We start from the raw sequence: 19,615 nt of genomic DNA, 5'->3' as shown, positions 1-19,615 counted from the left end.
GGCATGGTGGCTGAGGCCTGTAATCCCAGCATTTTGGGAGGCCAAGGCAGGCGGATTACTTAAGGCCAGGAGTTTGAGACCAGCCTTTAGTAGAGATGGCGAAACCCCATCTCTACTAAAAATACAAAAATTAGCCAGGCATAGTGGTGCACGTTTGTAGTCCCAGCTACTCGGGAGGCTGAGGCAGAAGAATTCCTTGAACTTGGGAGGTGGACATTGCGGTCAGTGAAGATTGTGCCACTGCACTCCAGCCTGGGCCACAGAGTGAGACCTTGTCGAAAGAGAGAAAGAAAGAAAGAAAGAAAGAAAGAAAGAAAGAAAGAAAGAAAGAGGAGAGAGAAGAGAAGAGAGAGAGAGAGAGAAAAAAGCGGAGGGACGCGCGGGAGGGAGGGAAGGAAGAAGGAGGGAGGGAGGGAGGAAGGAAGGAAGGAAGGAAGGAAGTTGAAGAGAAAGGCGAGGAAAGAAACGAAAGAAAGAAGAAGATAAGAAAGAAAGAAAGAAAGAAAGAAAGAAAGAAAGAAAGAAGAAAAGAAAGAAAGAAAGAAAGAAAGAAAGAAAAGAAAGAAAGAAAGAAACAGAATGGGTGTTGGGACAGACAACTAACAGACAACTAAGTATCTGTCACATGGTTTCTAAAAGATTCAATACGCTTGTTTTGAGGTTTGGTGGGGAAGTAGGAAGAGGTGCATATCTTTTGTTTGTTTGTTTGTTTTGTTTTGTTTAAATAGAGACAGAGTCTCATTCTGTTGTGCAGGCTGGAGTGCAGTGGCAAGATCACAGCTCACTGTAGCCTTGAACTCCTGTCCTAGAGTGATCCTCCCAGGAGCCTAGGCTTCCCAAAGCACTAGAATTACAGGTGTAAGCCACCTTAAAGCACCATTTACACAACTGCTTGGCATCTTGTTTAGAGCTAAAAAATCATTTGCTCACAATCAGCTTTCTAGACTGGGCACCCAAGCCTTCTTCCTCTGAGGGTTGAACACCATAGAAGTGTGCTTAACAGACTTGCACGGAAAAGAGAAGAAGTTATCTCCCCAACTGACTCTTGGGTGTCTCAATGGCCAAGTATACTCAAACCGTATATCTAAACCAATGAGCTTTATTTTTGTGGTTAAGCTTTAACTGTGAACAACAACATATCCATTTATTAATTACTACGCTTTTGTGCTGTGTGTTCCCTTTCTAGGTTATTTCTAGGGAAATGCAAACCAAAGGATGTGGTCTCTAATCCAATCCTTAGAGAATGTAACCATGAAATCACTTTTCCTACCTGGTAAACAAAAGATAATGAGAAAAGTGAGGTCAGAAGTTGCTTTACTGAGTCAGGAGCTATAACAGGTGCTGGAGCAGGGGTGTGATCTGAATGACCAGAGGGAAGGACTGATGGAATTGGACGGGGAGAGCCTCCAGGCCCTTTAGGCTTCTCTCTGACTGTATAATGAAATACAAAAGTCAGCCTCCATGCTTGTCCTTTGTGTGTAATGCTTGTCAAACTCTTTTTCTATATGTGTCACATTTGACCTTGATGGTTAGTTCATTATGTAATAAATTCAGAATTTGGGCCAGACACAGTGGCTAATCCCAGCACTTTGGGAGGTCAAGGTAGGCGGATCACCTGAGATCGGGAGTTCGAGACCAGCCTGACCAACATGGAGAAACCTTGTCTCTACTAAAAATACAAAAAATTAGCTGGGTGTGATGGCACATGCCTGTAATCCCAGCTACTCGGGAGGCTGAGGCAGGAGAATCACTTGAACCCAGGAGGCGGAGGTTGCGGTGAGCCGAGATCACGCCATTGCACTCCAGTCCGAGCAAAAGAGCGAGACTCCATCTCAAAATAAAATAAAATTTAGAATTTGGAACAAATTAGAAAACAGTTTCTCCCGGGAATGGCCTTGCATAGTGGTCAGCCTGCTTGGTTCTCTCCCCCTGACCTAGCAGCCCATGATTTGGGCTCTTTCCTCCTCTGGTTCAGGGTTGAGGGACGCTGTCATTCTCCGAGATGGGGAACAGCTTGTGGACCTAGCAGAGGTTCTATTCCTCCCAGCTAGCGCCCTGACAAAGCCAGCCTCTGGATAAGAAACTAATTCCTTCTCCTGCTTCTTCAGTTTGACCTCCTAAGGGAAATAAGTCCTGCAGAAGTAACCAGCCTGCCACAGCAGAACACAGAGCAGACACCAACTGCCCTACAACTGCTCCCATAACCTGCAGATCCACCAGAGTGTCGGGGGCCCACATGATGCAAAGCTTAGGAAGATGGGATTTTCAATGGACACGCAGCTTTTAAAGTTGTGTGAGATAGGTTGCATTCAGAGTAAGGAAGGGTTGAAAGGCAGGAAGGGCATTTTCCTCTTAGCAGTGAAAGGAGCTTCCTGACAGCTCTCCTTGCTTGCTTTCTGCCTAGCTCACTGCTTTCTCTGCAAGTTCTGGGAGGACTATGTCCTGGGGTCCTGAAAAGGGCTGGGGGATATCAAGGCACCGATAAGGCACACAAGCTCTCTGGAGGAAAAGGGAGGCTCCTCTGCACTTCCCCTTCCTGCAGGTCCGTCCTGGTTTTTCATGATGTCATCCATTCATCATTGTGAGCTGACTGGCGGTCCCAGGGCTTGGCCAGCTGCCCAAGGCCAGCAGGGGAGAGAGAGATCCCAGGACAAATGTGCAGCAGGCCCCTGAGCATGTGTAGAAATGTCATCAGTTCCACATGGAAAGACTTGGAGGAAATCAAAGAATACAGTAAAAGTCACAAGATCCTATCCAACCTTCCCTTCCCTGAATGCCTGGGAAGAATTCAGGGGCCTCTTTCCTGTGGATCGAGAGCCGAACCCTGGAGTGGGCCTAGGTGTGGAGGAGGGACTGCTCTGCCAGGTGGTTCATTCTCCAGAATTCAACCTGTTTCCTAACTCCGTGGTGTTTGAAAGCAACTTCGTCCAGGTACTCTTGGGTGGCACAGAATAGCACTTTTTGATTCTTCTAAACCTGTTCCCAAGATATGACTGAGAGAGTCCACCCCTGAAACTGGGGCGGAGTGAGAATTGAGGCAAGGAGCTAGTGACCTGGAATACAAGGCCATCCCCATTGACCTGGGCTTTGCTGAGCCTCAGACAGGGCTTCTCCTGCAGATAGCTGTCACCCAGGGAGAAAGGTCAGGGGTCCTCTGCTCTGAGAGGAGAATTCGGTATTCTAATCCTCCAGTTTACTTCAGCCCCCAGGCTGTCACCTGAAGTAGATGAAAAAAGAGGCAGTGAAAAGAGACGCTTCTTGAGAACAAAAATGTGGATTGGAGAAAGAACAGCACCTGGGGACCCAGAGACAGCTGGGCTCAGATTCCAGTCTTCTGCCTTCTCCTTGGGAGGTGACTGTGCAAGTAACCTGTGCAGCCTGAATCTGGTCCCTTTATTGCAAAAGGTTTGAACTGACCTGAGGATGAAATGCTAATACAGCAAGCAAAGCACCTGGTCTAACAAGCACTCAGTGCATGTTTGTCTCCTTGCTTGGGCTCTCCTCTGGTTGGATGGAAGCAAGAATAAACATCACTTTGGAGTTAGAGAGGACCTTCCTGTTCAGTGAAGGTGCAGGAGATAACAGGGCCCCTCAGGAAGAAACAAGAGGATAAATTTTTCAGAGAAGGTCAGGAAACAGTCCAGGGAGGATTGGCAGAAATGACAGATGGCAGGGAACTCCTGGGCTGTAATTCTTGTGGGCAATTGTTAACAAAGGGTGGTTGAAATATTGTTTACATACTAGTAGTTGTTTAATCAATATAGTGGTTATCAACAAGAATTGATATTTGGCCCCAACTGCCAGGGAACATTTGACAATGTCTGGAGACATTTTTTGTTGTCGCCATTTGGCTGGTAGTGCTACTAGAACTAGTAGGTAGAGGTCAAGGATGCTACTAAGCATTCTCTAGTGTGCAGGGCAGTATCCTGCCCTCAACAAAGAATATCCAACCCAAAACATTAATTGTATCGAGGTTGAGAAACCCTGGGCTGAAACAGATGGCAGCTTTTGCCAAATGCTCAGGTTGTGCCTGGGGGCTCTGTTGCAGGTCAAAAGGGGCAGGAATTGGAGAGACATCTACAAAGCCTCCTACACCATGGCCCTGGGGGTGACCTCCTCAGTGCCCTGCCTGCCCCTCCCCAACATCCTACTCATGGCCAGTGTCAAATGGCACCAGGGGCAGAGCCAGACATGGAACAGACCATCCACAGCCCCCAACATCTTCCTGAAGAGGTGAGCAACGCAGATGAGAATGGAGGACAAGAGGGGTGAGGGGTGGATGCAAAGTGGAGGTTGCTTGACTACTAAACTCAAGGAGAAGATAGAGAAGTCATCAGCAGTGACACTGATTTTTTTAGACAACAGTATCCTAAGACAGGTGATACACTGGAAAGACAGAGGCCAAGTGGGACAAAGGGAGATGTCATGTGGACAGGAGTGAGGGGCCAGTCTACCTGCCCACTTTCTTTCTCGCTGCACGGACGCCACTCAATTCATAGGAAATCTCTCAGCATTGGGCCCAAGGGCAAGGAGGCAGTGAGGTCTGGCAGATGGAGCAGTGGTTGGGGAAAGGAGATTATTTTTAGTTCTTGGTATGCAACTAACTGGACTCAATTTTTAAAATCACAAGTTATTTACTGCTCCTCAGTTTTCTTCTTCCTTCCTTCCTTCCTTCCTTCCTTCCTTCCTCCCTCCCTCCCTCCCTCTCTCTCTCTCTTTCTCGCTTTCTCTCTTTCTCTCTGTCTCTCTTTCTTGAGAGTGAATCTCAAAAAAGACTGTCACCCAGGCTGGAGTGCAATGGTAGGATCTTGGCTCACCACAACCTCTGCCTCCGAGGTTCAAGTGGTTCTCCTGCCTCAGCCTACCAAATAGCTGGGATTATAGGCACCTACCAGCACGCTGGGATAATTTTTGTATTTTTAATAGAGACAGGGTTTCACCATGTTGGCCAGGCTGGTCTTGAACTCCTGACCTCAGATGACCCACCTGCCTCAGCCTCCCAAAGTGCTGGGATTACAGGTGTGAGCCACCATGCCCTGCCAGTTTTTTTTTTTTTTAATCAGTAAAATAAATGGGACTAAGTCTCACTTAGAGCTGTAGCATATAGTGACATTATGCTTGTCCGGGATGAAGTAGCCTTTTTAAATCTTTGGGCCTCTTTAGATAATCTGTAGGATATCTCAAGAATCTCTAGAAATTCCCAAAAGTCCAGGAAAGCCCTTCATTTCTCCATGCTACCTCGGTGATACACCTCTCCATGATGTTCTTGGTGTACCTGTAGCAAGTACTGCCCAGTCCCAGCTGACTAATATTAGATCCATCGCCAGATCCTTGAACTTTAACTCCCTTGGGAAGACTAACTGTGGCATTAAACTCAATAAATGAACAAGCCAGACAGTGGGGCAAGCTCCTTTGGTACTTTCAAGAAAGAAATTTCAGCTGGGTGCGGTGGCTCATGCCTGTAATCCCAGCACTTTGGGAGGCAGAGACGGGTGGATCACCTAAGGTCAGGAGTTTGAGACCAGCCTGACCAACATGATGAAACTCCATCTCTACTAAAAATAAAAAATTAGACGGGCCTGGTGGCACATGACTGTAATCCCAGCTACTCAGAAGGCTGAGGCAGGAGAATCACTTGAACCCGGGAGGCAGAGGTTGCAGTGAGTCAAGATTGTGCCATTGCACTCCAGACTGGGCAACAAGAGCAAAACTCCATCTGAAAAAAAAAAAAGAAAAGAAAGAAAGAAAGAAATTGCAAAATCTTATGACTCCAGCCACCTTACCTCCTAGGCTGTCTCTCTCAAATAGGGTCTAGGGCACACGAGAATCATGGCAGGGTGGGTGGAAGTTACAATGCAAATTCCAGGGCCACACCCAATTCTTACTGAATCTGAATCTTTAGTGGTGTCTTCAGGTGTCTGCATTTTAAACAAACTCAGCCGGTGTATTTGGTCTCCCCAACATTTGAACAGCACTGTGCTAAAGCACCCTCTTTCCTACCTCCAAAAGCCTTAGTTCTAAAGAAGACCTTCCTCATTTTAATGAAGACAGGGTCAGATTGGATGCAATAGGGTTGTCAATGTGTGTCTTCCCTGGTGGCTTCAGGATTCTCCCATTGAAGTTTGTAGAGCTCCAGGTATGTGACCACCATCAACGCATCCTGCAGTTGAGGACAGTCACCGAGAAGATTTATTACCTAAAGCTCCACCCTGACCATCCTGAGACTGTCTTCCACTTCTGGATCCGACTGGTTCAAATTCTGCAAAAGGGGCTGTCCATCACCACCAAAGACCCCAGGATTCTTGTCACTCACTGCCTGGTACCCAGGAACTGCTGCAGCCCCTCAGGAGATTCAAAGGTAAGTAATCACCATTGCCAATCTCCAGCCAAGGCCAGAGCAGTGAGGTAGAGCTTAACCCAGCTGGTATGTGAGCACCCTATGAAGGTGAGCTCAGCTCGAGGCCTTTTCTAAACAGCTTTATTGAATAGCATTTAGAACCATAAAATCCACTATGGGGGATTTTCTTATTTTATAATTGTTTTTTGTTTTTATATATATTTTATATAAACAATTTTATGTAAATTGTTTATTGTTTTCTAAAATCTACCATTGTGGATTTTACTGTGGATTATGTTGAAACCACAGTTTCAACACTTTCAGTAGATGTATAGAGTCATGTAACCATCACCACAATCCAGTTCCAGAACATTTCCATTACCCTAAAAAATTCCCCTTCGCCCATTTGCAGTCATTCCCTGTTCCTACTCCCAACTCTAGGCAACCATTATCTGTTTTTAGTCTCTACACATTCATCTTTGGCCTTTCATATAAATGGAATCTTACAACATATAGTCTTTTCTGTCTGGCTTTTTTCACTTAGCATAACATTTTTCAGGTTCATCCATATTGTAGCATGGGGCCAACTCCAGGGCAGAGTCACAGAGTATTTGTAGTTTCTTTTTGTTTTGCTCTGCTTTTTTTTTTTTTTTTTTTTTTTTTGAGATGGAGTCTCACTCTGTCGCCCTGACTGAAGTGCAGTGGTGCGATCTTGGCTCACTGCAACGTCTGCCTCCCAGGCTCAAGTGATTCTCCTGCCTCAGCCTCCCAACTAGCTGGCATTATAGGCACGCACCACCACGCCTGGCCAATTATTGTATTTTTAGTAGAGATGGGGTTTTGCCATGTTAGCCAGGCTGGTCTGGAACTCCTGACCTCAGGTGATCCACCCACCTCGGCCCACCAAAGTGCTGGGATTACAGGCATGAGGCACTGTGCCCAGCATTGACCATTTTTCAATTGGGTTTTTTCTTCTCATTGCATTGTAAGAATTCTTTGTATATTCTGGATACAAGTTGTTCATCAGATATATGATTTGATAATATTTTCTCTCAGTCTATGAATTGCCTTTCATTTTCTTAATGATGTTTTTGAGAGGCAAAACTTTTTAATTTTGATAAAGTGCAATTGTCAACTTTTTTCTTCTTTTTTTTTGAGACAATCTCGCTCTGTTGCCCAGGCTGGAGTGCAATGGCACAATCTCGACTCATTGCAACCTCCACCTCCTGGGTTCAAGTGATTCTCCCACCTCAGCCTCCCAAGTAGCTGGGATTATAGGCATGTGCTACCACACTCAACTAATTTTTGTATTTTCTGGTAGAGACAGGGTTTCACCATGTTGGCCAGGCTGGTCTCAAACTCCTGACCTCAAATGATCCACCTGCCTCAGCCTCCCAAAGTGCTAGGATTACAGGCATGAAACTTTTTCTTTTATGGATCAGGTTTTCTATGCATATCTAAGAACTCTTTGTTCATTCCAAAGTCACAAAGATTTATCCTATGTTTTACTTTAGGAGTCTTATAGATTCAGCTCTTACATCTAGGTCTATGATCCATTTTGAGTTCATATTTATGTATGGAATGAGGTAATGATCTAAGTACTTTTTCTGTGTATGTGGATATGTAATTAGCCTAGCACCACTTGTTGAAAAGACTATTCCTTCCCACATTGAATTGTCTTAGCACCTTCGTTAAAAATCAACTTACTGTCAATATAAGGATTTATTTCTGAATTATCAGTTCCATTCTGTTGGTTTATTTGTCTATTCTGTGTCAATATAACAATGTTTTGGTTAATGTATCTTTATATTAAGTTTGAAAATGGGTGATACAAGTCTTCCAATTTTGTTCTTTTTCAAGCTATGTTGGCTGTTCTAGATGTGTTGCATTTTAATGTAAATTTTAGAATCAGTTTGTTAATTTCACAAAAAAAACCTGTTAGAATTTTGATAAGCACATGTTGAATTTATACATCACTTTGGGGAGAAGTGCCATCTGATAATATTGAGTCTTCCAATATCTGAATATGGAATGTCTTTTCATTTATTCAATACTTTAGTTTCTCTTAGCAATGTTTTGTAGCTTTTGTTTTGTTTTTAATAGAGGTGAGGTCTCGCTGTGTTGCCTAGGTTGGTCTTGAACTCCTGGGCTCAAGCAATTCTCTGCCTCAGCCTCCCAAAGTGCTGGGGTTACAGGTGTGAGCCACATGCTCGGCCTATTTTGTAGTTTTTGGTAGACAAGTTCTGCAAGTTCTGCACTTATTTTATTAAATGTTTTCCTAAGTATTTTATTGTTGTTGATGCTGTTGTGAAGAGAACTGTTTGTGTTTTGTTAATTTCATTTTTGGGTCATTCATTGATAGTATTAGAAATACAATTGGTTTTTAAATATTAACTTCATTATACATTATAGCAGTTTTATGGATTCCTTGGGATTTTCTTTTTTTTTTTTTTTTTTTGAGACGGAGTCTTGCTCTGTTGCCCAGGCTGGAGTGCAGTGGCTGGATCTCAGCTCACTGCAAGCTCCGCCTCCGGGGTTTATGCCATTCTCCTGCCTCAGCCTCCCAAGTAGCTGGGACTACATGCGCCCGCCATCTCGCCCAGCTAGTTTTTTGTATTTTTTAGTAGAGACGGGGTTCACCGTGTTAGCCAGGATGGTCTCAATCTCCTGACCTCGTGATCCGCCCGTCTCAGCCTCCCAAAGTGCTGGGATTACAGGCTTGAGCCACCGCGCCTGGCCGAGGGATTTTCTATCTACACACCACACACACACACACACACACACACTCACGTCATCTGCAATAAGGACAGTTTCACATCTTCATTTCCAGTCTAGGTTTGTTTATTGCCCTATTGCACTAGCTAGAACCTCCAGTACACGTTTAATAGGAGAAACAAGGGCAGACATCCTTGTCTTATTCCTGATCTTAGGAAAAAAATTCAGTTTTTTGCTATTAAGTATGATGCTTATTATGAATATTTGTAGATGCCCTTAATCTGGTTGAGGAAGTTCCCTTTATTCCTAGTTTATTGAAAAGGTTTTCTTTCTTTTGTTTTCTTTCATCATGAATGGGTATTCGATTTTGTTAAATGATGTCTCTGCATCTATTAAGATGATTATGTGGTTTGTCCTTTATTTTGTTAATATAGTATATTACATTAATTGATTTTTTAAAATATGAAACCAACTTTGTGTTCCTGCAATAAAATCTGCCTGGTCACAGTGTATATATTTCTTTTTCATATGTTACTAGATTCAGTTTGCTCACATTATGTTAAGGAATTTTGCATCTATGCTCATGAGAGATATTGGTCTGCAATTTTCTTGTGATATCTTTGTGATACCCAAGCTTTGGTATCAAGTTAATATTAGCCTCATTGAAGAAGTTGGAAAGTATTGCCTCCTCTATTTTCTGAAAGAATTCATGAAGCATTGCTATTATTTCTTCTTTAAATATTTGATAGAATTCACCAGTGAAGATACCTGGGCCTTTTTGCCCCAGAACATGATGAATATACGTCTGACTTCAGCTACAACAGAAACTCCATGAAGGCAGGGGGTTTTATTTGTCTTCTTTATGGCTATATCTCTAGTACCTGGCACCTAGTTGGCCTTCAATAAATATGGAATAAATGAGTGGCTATGGACATGGACAGCACGACTGGAACACTTTTGAGTATCACAAGCAGCAGGAAAGAAATTAATTTTGCCCCGATGTAAAAAGCAGCACATTATAGTATATATAGGATATATCTTAGAGAAATTAAATTTTAAAACACTAATTAGGCTGGGCGCGGTGGCTCACGCCTGTAATCCCAGCACTTTGGGAGGCCAAGGTGGGCAGATCACAAGGTCAGGAGATCAAACCAGCCTGGCCAACATGGTGAAACCCTGTCTCTACTAAAAATACAAAAATTAGCCAGGTGTGGTGGCAGACACCTGTAGTCCCAGCTACTTGGGAGGCTGAGGCAGGAGAATCGCTTGAACCCAGGAGGCAGAGGTCGCAGTGAGCCGAGATCACGCCACTGCACTCCAGCCTGGGCATAAGAGTGAAACTCTGTCTCAAAAGAAAAATCCCACTAAGTTTCTATAACAAATATATGATTCCCCTACATTTAATTATAAAACCAAACAGCATAAACTTTATTAAAGCTTATATTAATAGGCTATTCATACATTATATTAAGGTATATTAATAGGAATAAGTATCTGCTAAGTTATGTTAAAAGTATGTAATAAAGATATTATTTATCCTTAAGGCACAAAAGGACATTTTTACCTATACAAGGAGTGTAAACCAAAAAATATGGCCTCAGAATTGCCTCTGTGAGCAGCTGGCGTGGCTACACTTTGGAAATTTTTGAGTTCTAACACTTTAGAGTCTGAACCATGATATTAGGAAAATGTGATGACCCCAAGGCCTTAACCACCTGGTTCTGCTTTTTTTCTTCATATAGTTAGTACAGAAGAAACTCCAAGCCTCCCAGCCCAGCGAGAGTCTCATTCAACTAATGGCCAAGGCGGAGAATGAAGCCCTCTCTCAAATTTTTGCCGACTTACACCAGCAGAACCAGTTGAGGTACATGACTTAAATCAGGCCAGCCTCTGACATTCCTTCCTGCAACCCAGATGGTCTGGGCTGTGAGATCCAGAAACCAAATATCTTGGTTAATGAGCACAGGGTTTTATGTGACCAGGCACGGTGGCTCACGCCTGTAATCCCGGCACTTTGGGAGGCCGAGGCAGGTGGATCACTTGAGGTCAGGAATTCAAGACCAGCCTGGCCTTGATATACTGCCACTCACTATCCAGTCTTTTTTTTTTTTTCCTTTTTGAGACAGACTCTCACTCCGTCACCCAGGGTTCAAACGATTCTCCCGCCTCAGCCTCCCAAGTAGCTGTGACTACAGGCATGTGCCACCACGCCCCCAACTAATTTTTGTATTTTTAGTTCAGACGCAGTTTCACCATGTTGGCCAGGCTGGTCTCAAACTCCTGACCTCAGGTGAGCTGCCCACCTCGGCCTCCCAAAGTGCTGGAATTACAGGCATGAGCCACCATGCCTAGTCACTGTTCAGTCTTTATCCTTGATTCAGGACAACCTTCCTCCAGCTCTCCTTGCTTTGTTCTCCTTCTCCACACAGCAAGCGTGGTGGGCTTGACTCCAGAGGAGGACTACTATAAAAAATGAAAAGAAACTCTCCAACAATGAGGATAAGTTAGGTATACAGGTGAAAAAGTAAAACCTAATTTCTTTTTTTTGTTGTTGTTCATTTGTATATTTGAGACAAGAGTCTCACTCTGTTGCCCAGGCTGGAGTGCAGTGGCACAGTCTCAGCTCACTGCAACCTCTGCCTCCTGGGTTGATGCGATTCTCCTGCCTCAGCCTCCCAAGTAGCTGGGATTATAGACGCACATCACCACACCCGGCTAATTATTGTATTTTTAGTAGAGACAGGGTTTCACCATGCTGGCCAGGCTGATCTCGAATTCCTGACCTCAAATGATCCACCTGCCTCAGCCTCCCAAAGTGTCAGGACTACAAGTGTGAGCCACCATGTCCGGTCACGTAAAACCTTATTTCTAATCCAGTTTCTAGTCCTACAGGGAAATAACCAAAACCATAGTTCAAAACATTGTCAACTTATTGGATTTACTTACCTACTCACCCAAGGTCTCTGGTTGGACTTTATGGAGCTTCTGTGGTCATTTTCTTAATACAGAGTCTGTTCTGGAAAGCTCTATGCTACAGATCTGTCTTCTTCATGGCTGAGGCAATGCCGCTGTATGTACGGATGACTTAGCATTAAGTCTTGGTATAAAACTGGTTGGTTTAAAAGAAACATGAGTTGAGCGTACTTAGACCAGAGGGTACCACAGAATATTCAGGCCCGGATAAAGTGGGATCCAAAGTCCTAATGCCTGTTACTTATGGTTTAGTAGAAAGGGGAGGATAGAAATAAATTAGTAAATGTTACCAGGAGAGAAAAATTAGGTATTAGAGTGGAGAATTTTGTCACAACAAGAACCAGTTGGACCAGCAGTTCAGAGGCAGAACAAATTCTCTTTCTTTCTGAGCACTGGTAATAAACTGAAAACCAGTACAGCTCAGAGGAGGCAAGCACTTACAGCAGCGAAGAGCTCACATAGAAGTGGGCCCAAGTCACTGCTCTGACTGCAGCCTTGAGCATATCGAAACTTGGGGGCTCAGTTTTCAGATCTGTAATATGGAAATGAAAATAGTGCCAACCCCATCCAGATGTCAGGATCAAATGAGCTCATATGCATCAAGCACTTAGAATGCTCCTCAGCAGATTTAGAGGCAAATTGTAAGAAAGCTCTCAATAAGTATTAACTTGTATTATTAATTCTAACTTGGCTGGAGGTAGAAAACTATTAACACAAGAGAAAGACTGATCTGTTTCCCAGTATAAAGAATATATCCTAAAGATTGTCACTCCATATATCATACAGAGCTCTGTAATGAAGGAACTGCTCGATGAGATGTTATATTGCTGAGCTAGAGGGCACTGGACTCTAATAGGGCAAGGTATTTTGAAACCACTTTTTGGCTGTCTCAAAATATCAAATCACTGATCCTTCCTTCCATCCTTCCTTTCTTTCTTTCTTTCTTTCTTTCTTTCTTTCTTTCTTTCTTTCTTTCTTTCTTTCTTTCTTTCTTTCTTTCTTTCTTTCTTTCTTTCTTTCTTTCTTTCTTTCTTTCTTTCTTTCTTTCTTTCTTTCTTTCTTTCTTTCTTTCCTTCTCTTTCTCTCTTTCCTTTTTCCTTCCTTCCTTCCTTCCTTTCTTCCTTCTTTTTTGAGACAGAGTCTCACTCTGTCTCCCAGGCTGGAGTGCAATGGCACAGTCTCAGCTCACTGCAACCTCTGCCTCTCAGGTTCAAGTGATTCTTATGCCTTAACCTCCAGTGTATCTGGGGTTATAGGCACTCACTATCATGCCTGGCTAATTTTTGTATTTTTATTAGAGATGGGGTTTCTCCATGTTGGCCAGGCTGGTCTTGAACTCCTGGCCTCTTGTGATCCACTCACTTCAGCCTCCCAAAGTGCTGGTATTACAGAATTGAGCCACTGTGCCTGGCCAAATCACTGATTTTTAAATTACTATTTAAAGAACAGCTTCTGTTTATACCTCATGGGTCACACTCAGTCACATGACCTCACTCAGCTGCAAGGGAGGCTGGGAAATGCATTTCTCATCTTGCATAGCCATGTACACAACACAAAATTAGGTACTGTGCCCCCCAGGGAGAAGGCAAAAAGGGTCACTGGGGGCCTACTGGCACTCTCTGGCACAGACAGCTTTTAATATTTCTAGAAGTTGAGAGGAGGCTAAGATCTGAAGGAGAAAATAGGCGAAAGACAGCTAAAGAAAGGGTGAAGAAGGGCCAGGCAGATTAAGGAAATGGGCAGGTGCAAGGCTGAGGCTTCTGCAAAGAAAGAAGCTTGGTGGAAGGCCAGTGTGGAAAAGCGGGTAGTGGTGGAAGAGAATAAGTAGAAGAGGGCAGGGACTGAGCCAGGCAGGGCCTGGGAAGCCATGCGAAGAAAATTTAGACTTCCAGTGTCATGGAAGCCTTAGCAGCATTTTAAACAGGGAAGTGACGTGATCCAATTTACATTTTGAAAAGGTCATGCTAGCTGTTGCCTGACAGTTAATTTGAAGGGAAGGAGAGATGTGGAAAAACGAGTTAGGGAGCTATGGCAACCTAGTCTGGGCAGATCAGAAGGATGTAAGAAATGAGGGGAGGAAGGGATTCGTTTTTGCTTCACTGCTATCTTGATAATTGCTTTGTACAGACATTTAGCGCCTTCTCTTCAGTTTCCCAGAATGGAGTCCCTGAGTGATGATTTTTCTCTCATTTGGGCTGGTTCTAGTCTGGTTGCAATTATTACCAGTTTTTGCATACTGGCAACAACATGCAACTTAACAGTAAATAAAATAAATGGCTGAGATGCAGAACTGAACAGATGGCGTCACCCCCTCCTCCTCAGCAAAATCAGCAGCATGGGCTCTGCTCCCCACCTCCCACCCCATTCCACCTCCCCCTTCCTGGTTTTCTTTCTGGAACTTTAATATGCGTCACACCCATCCAATATAGCCACAGCTGGCCTTTTTCATATTTATATCTGTCTCTAAAGCTTTGCATCAGGAACTTTTGAACAAGATCTGAAATACAAATTTAATGTTCTTTTCCTTTACTTTCAACTTTCATTTCCTTGATCCTGAAATGGCTCGAGTTTCAGGAGCAGCAAAAAGGTGGAGACCAACAAGAACAGCTCAGGTAAGGGAGGGCACAGGGTTCCATACCTCAAAGAGCTTTCTACTCTGGATATAAGAATAAGATCCCCTCCAGCCCCCATCCTGGTTGTCCTGGTGCTGTCAGTATTGACATTGTCTTTCCATGCCTTAGTTTGAATTCCTTTAGGCTCTCTGGCAACCACAATCAAGTTGGCACCAAGTCCCAACCAACTTCTTTCTTTGCAATTTATCTTCTATTCTTTACTTCATTTCTACACCCACAGACCCTACGCTAGCCCAGCCCTTCTCATCTCAAGCCTGCAGCACTCTTCCACAAGTTCATTTATCCATTTATTCATTCAAAACCATGCACTGAATACTGTGTAAGTCCCAATTACTGTGATGGGCTTTAGGGTCACCATGTAGAAAGACCCCATGGTCCCTCAAGAAGTTTATAATTTGGTAGTGTCAGATGGGGAAATCCCCGAATTACAAAACGTCTCCTTCCAGGCAACATTCAAAGCTTATGCCTAGGGTGACAAAGAAGCACAAAGAAGGGGGTCCCTCATTCCTGCCAGGAAGCTGGCCTGGGAGGCATGGTTTCTGAACTGAGTCATAGACAATGAGTGCAAGTGAGCTGGCTGAAACAGATAAGGCAGGGCATTCCAGGAAGAAGAAACAGAGTCTGCATGAGGGAGCATGACACATTCTGGAAAAAGCAGCCAGTTCCCTATTTCCAGATTCTGTTCACCCCAAATCCACTCAGTTTGGCATGCATGGCCCTGCACAATCTTCCCCCATCTCACCTGCTCACTCACTGTTCCTCTAATAGCAGCCCTCTGCCTAATCATCTTCTCCAGCCCAAATCTTTTGCTCCAGCAAACCTTAGCCATCCCATGCCTCCTTCATCCTCCATCCACTTCCTTTCCCCGATGCTTCACTCTAAATCCTGCCTATCCTACTAAATCCTACCCTTCACACAACACCTTCCTGCCAGGCTAATCCTTCCTTGGTCATAACCTCTCTTTCATTATTCCCTAGTTGTTTTATAGGTTTGAGGGATACTTCTTCAGTGAATACTAAATTGTTTTCATGCTTCTCAGTTATCCACAGCATGAAGCAGAGGGCTGAGAACACAATGGGAGGCAATAAATACCCATATACCATGCCACTAATAAATTATTCCTTCACGTTGGTTCAGTGGGCAGCCAGAATATCATAAGATATTTATAAATTTAGAGAAGACGGTAGGTCCCAGGGGAACTCTGCTAACTTTCGTCTAAATCAGGGATTACAAATGCATAGGTCTGCAGGTGATATAAATGGGTAAAGGGGGCTGGGTGCAGTGGCTCACGCCTGTAATCCCAGCACTTTGGGAGGCCGAGGCGGGCAGATCATGACGTCAGGAGTTCGAGACCAGCCTAGACAACATGGTGAAACCCCATCTCTACTAAAAATGCAAAAATTAGCTGGGTATGGTGGTGTGTACCTGTAGTCCCAGCTACTCGGGGGGCTGAGGCGGGAGAATCGCTTGAACCTGGGGAAGTGGAGGTTGCGGTAAGCCAAGATCATGCCACTGCACACCAGCCTGGTGACAGAGTGAGACTCAGACTTAAAAAAAAAAAAATGGATAAAGGGCTGGGTGACATGGATGTAAGAAAAGGTTAACTTTTCTCTAAATTCTATTATAAGTAAAACAACTGCTGGCAGCTGACACTTGGTGTCAAAACTGAGAAGACAGCAGGGAGCGGTGGGGATAGTGGCAATGAGAAAGTGAACGCTTCAATTAAGACTTCCATTAACTGTTGCCATGCTGGAATCCCGGCCAAATATTCTGGTTTTTCAAGAGAAGCCAAAAGATCTGGACATATGTGGGATACCACCTTCCTATAAAATATTAAAGCATAGTATTGGCTAACACTTAGTGGGCAAACAAAACATATCTGCAGACCACATTCAGCCTGGAGGCTGCCAGCTCACAGCCCCTGTTCTAAATGGTGAGCACAGCTGTGGCTGCCTCACATTTTGTCCAAGCCTAAGAATGTTTTCTCATGTTGTGCGACTAATGACATGATGGTGATTCATTTCTCTGCATTTAAACATACATTCAAACACACATATGTATAAACATACACACTCAAAACATACCCCATGGCATTAGGCTTGAAGAAAACAGACGTGAGGATTATTTCAAGCATTTCTGGGACTTGAGAAAACAGAATTTTAGAGTCACAGGGTATCTGGCATCATGGGGCCTATCACGCCCAAGATGTTCCTAGGCTGAAATTGAATTGAAATTAACCATCCCACGTGGCCTCCAGGCCCTCTTTTCTCATTGGGCGAGGTAGCATACTCTCTCAGTTTAAAGACTATTATACCCCAGCCTCTTGGAACTTTTGGATAAATAAGAGAGACTTACAATTGGAAAAACCAGAGGCCCAACAGCACCTGTGTGGCTCACTCTTTGCACTCCCCACCAGCAGGTGGTGTGGCCTACTATTGCAGCACTTCCCAAAGTTTAATGTCCAAACATTCCCCCATAGATCTTGTTAAAAGGCAGATTCGAATTTCTTGGGTCTAGCGGGCTTGAGACTGCGATTCTAACATGCTCCCAGGTAATGCCCAAGGTGCTGGGCTGCGGGCCATCCTTTGAAAAGCCGGGGCCAAGTGGACCAAGAAAAGGCTCTGGCTTAAGGTCTTCTGAGGTTCAAGGCCATTGCTAGTTCAGCTAGATGAGTCTCCTGGGGAAATTCACTCAGTTAACCCATCTGAATCATATTAGGTCTCTCTTTTTACTGGTGCTGTCTTGTTCATGTGATATAGTGGTAAGAAAGTGGACTCTGGAGACAGGCTGCCCGGCTTGGAATTCTGACTCTGCCTCTCCTTGTGTGACCATTGGTAAATTACTCACCCTCTCTGTCCTTACAGAGGTGAGGATTAAAGGACCATGAATGCATGTAATTGTTTGGAATGGTGCCTGGCACATCATAAGCACCCCCCAAATGTCGACTGTAACCTGCGAGTGCTCTGTGAACCAGCATACAAACAAATGCATTTCTTTACTTGATCTAGGGAGAGATTCTTCCCGTGAAGACAGCATCCCTTGCACCCGTGACCTACGTTGGAGGGCTTCATTCACGTATGGAGAGTGGGAAAGAGAGAACCCCTCCGGCCTGCAGCCCCTGTCACTCCTCAGCACTCTGGCAGCCTCCACCGGGCCACAGCTGGCCCCACCAATAGGTACAGCAATGGGAGGAATCCCCTGCCATTGTGGGGCAGCCCTGGCATTCAGCTTCAGGGCTGGGTCAGGTCCTGGGGTCCTGAGGGTGATTCCAGAAAGCTGTGTGGTATGGTCGAGGGATGCTAGCCACAGAGACCTCAGCCCTCTTTTCCCAACTGGGCTGAGCAAAACCCTGATGTGTGGCACCTCCAGGGCCCCCAGAGTTCCCCCAGATGCTGTTGACGCTACAGCTGCTTTATCTTGCTGTGTGGGAGGCGTAAGGGGTCTCCTCTGCAGAGTCCCCACGTGGTCTTTCCTCTCTTTTCCTTTCCTGGAGCTCTTGAAGAGCCTTCTTACTGCTTGGGTTGGGGTGCAGAGAGTGAAAAGGAAGTAGGCTAAGGGGTCTGGGATGGGGTCAGACCTCCCTAAGGTCCCAGTCCTTCTCTCTCCATGCTCAAGGCCCATTTGTCTATCCACACATTCATTTAATAAACATTTGTGAAGTACTTCCTATGTGCCTCTGTCTGACCAGAGATAGATTTACTTAAAAGGGGGGGGTGATTTCTGTTTTCTAAAGTAAAATGTCATTAATAAACCACCAACTCTTTTTTTCTGAGACAGAGTCTCACTCTGTCACCCAGGCTGGAGTGCAATGGCATGATCTCAGCTCACTGCAAGCTCTGCCTCCCAGGTTCAAGTGATCCTCCTGCCTCAGTCTCCTGAGTAGCTGGAATTAAAGGCATGCACCACCACACCCAGCTAATTTTTGTACTTTTAGTAGAGACAGGGTTTCACCATGTTGGCCAGTCTTGTCTCGAACTCCCGACCTCAGGTGATCTGCTCGCCTTGACCTCCCAAAGTGCTAGGATTACAGGTGTGAGCCACTGGGCCCGGCCACCACCAACTCTTATAAGATACCTATTATAGATAGTTGACCATTTTTTTTAAATTAGCATAAGTATCTATGTGCTCACAAAAGAGCTTTTTAGGTAATTTATATCCTATCAAACACTTTTCTCTCCTACACTCACAGGAAATTCTATTTGAGCCATCCTTCCACAATGGGGAGAATCTATGCAAGCCTCATCAATACCACTTTGCAGCATTCAGCTTCTGAGGGATTATCGGGATGGAGAGGAGGAGAAAACTGCAACTAAGGAAAAATAGTCACCTCACGGTGACAGCAAAGCCTTTCCAGCTGTACATAACCATGTCCTCACCACTGCACCTCGGCATATGCTACCTCCATGCCGCTGCCAGAGCTGGCCTAGCAAGATGTGCTCTCAGAATGGCTGGTTCGAGAGATGGAGGAAAGGAGTGAAAGGGAAGTAGGACCAGAGAAGTGGAAGAAAGCAAAATGGAGGTGACGAGAAAGGTGGCGGGAGAAAGTCAAAGCAGATGACAGACACAAAGAGAAGCAGTAACAAGAAAGAGAAGAGACTTGGCAGACGAGATAAGGAGGATAAGAGAAGGGACACACGCCTGAGAGATGCTCACCAAGCTTCTATTTATCTAATTTAAAACTTGAAAGTAAAGCCATAAACAAAAAAAAAAGAAATATGTTTTCTTCCCTGCTCAGACCATTCTGGACAAATGTGAACTGCCAGACACCTTCCATCTCCCCTTCTGTCTGTTTTTCTTGCTAGTTCCTCTCTTCTGATTAAAGCTTTATTCCTTCATTGTTGGTCTGTTCCCTAACTTGGACTAGCTAGCCCTATTGTTCTGAATAGAGGTTTGGGTTTGAGGTGCAGAAAGGTTCTTATGGTAGGTAGTAAGACAAGGTGTGTAAGGAATGGCGAAT

General features: G+C 44.5%; 1 protein-coding gene across 2 annotated transcripts; it reads left to right on the top strand.

The window, feature by feature from the left end:
• The first annotated feature begins 2,590 nt into the window (after nt 1-2,590).
• Nucleotides 2,591-19,493, top strand: GARIN1B (golgi associated RAB2 interactor 1B). Of its 2 annotated transcripts, none has more exons than XM_017896296.1 (7): nt 2,591-2,931; nt 4,049-4,233; nt 6,106-6,358; nt 10,795-10,916; nt 14,600-14,637; nt 17,667-17,834; nt 18,848-19,493. In XM_017896296.1, the coding sequence occupies exons 1-7, from the start codon at nt 2,686-2,688 to the stop codon at nt 18,859-18,861; spliced, it is 1,026 nt and encodes a 341-aa protein (XP_017751785.1). In that variant the 5' UTR covers nt 2,591-2,685; the 3' UTR covers nt 18,862-19,493. The 2 variants fall into 2 exon arrangements, with proteins under 2 accessions (XP_017751785.1, XP_017751783.1); XM_017896294.1 differs by having other exon boundaries at nt 14,594-14,637.
• Nucleotides 19,494-19,615: the final 122 nt, after the last annotated feature.

This window comes from Rhinopithecus bieti, unplaced genomic scaffold (assembly GCF_001698545.2).
Source record: "Rhinopithecus bieti isolate Rb0 unplaced genomic scaffold, ASM169854v2 scaffold_26131, whole genome shotgun sequence".
NCBI lineage: Eukaryota > Metazoa > Chordata > Mammalia > Primates > Cercopithecidae > Rhinopithecus > Rhinopithecus bieti.
This window is presented reverse-complemented; position numbering and strand designations above follow the sequence as displayed.

Coding starts and splice junctions, on each gene's coding strand:
- GARIN1B (XM_017896294.1), top strand. CDS start 2,686: ATGTCATCAGTTCCACATGGAAAGACTTGGAGGAAATCAAAGAATACA. Junction 2,932..4,048: donor TTGAAAGCAACTTCGTCCAG/GTACTCTTGGGT, acceptor GCTCTGTTGCAG/GTCAAAAGGGGCAGGAATTG. Junction 6,359..10,794: donor GCCCCTCAGGAGATTCAAAG/GTAAGTAATCAC, acceptor TTCTTCATATAG/TTAGTACAGAAGAAACTCCA.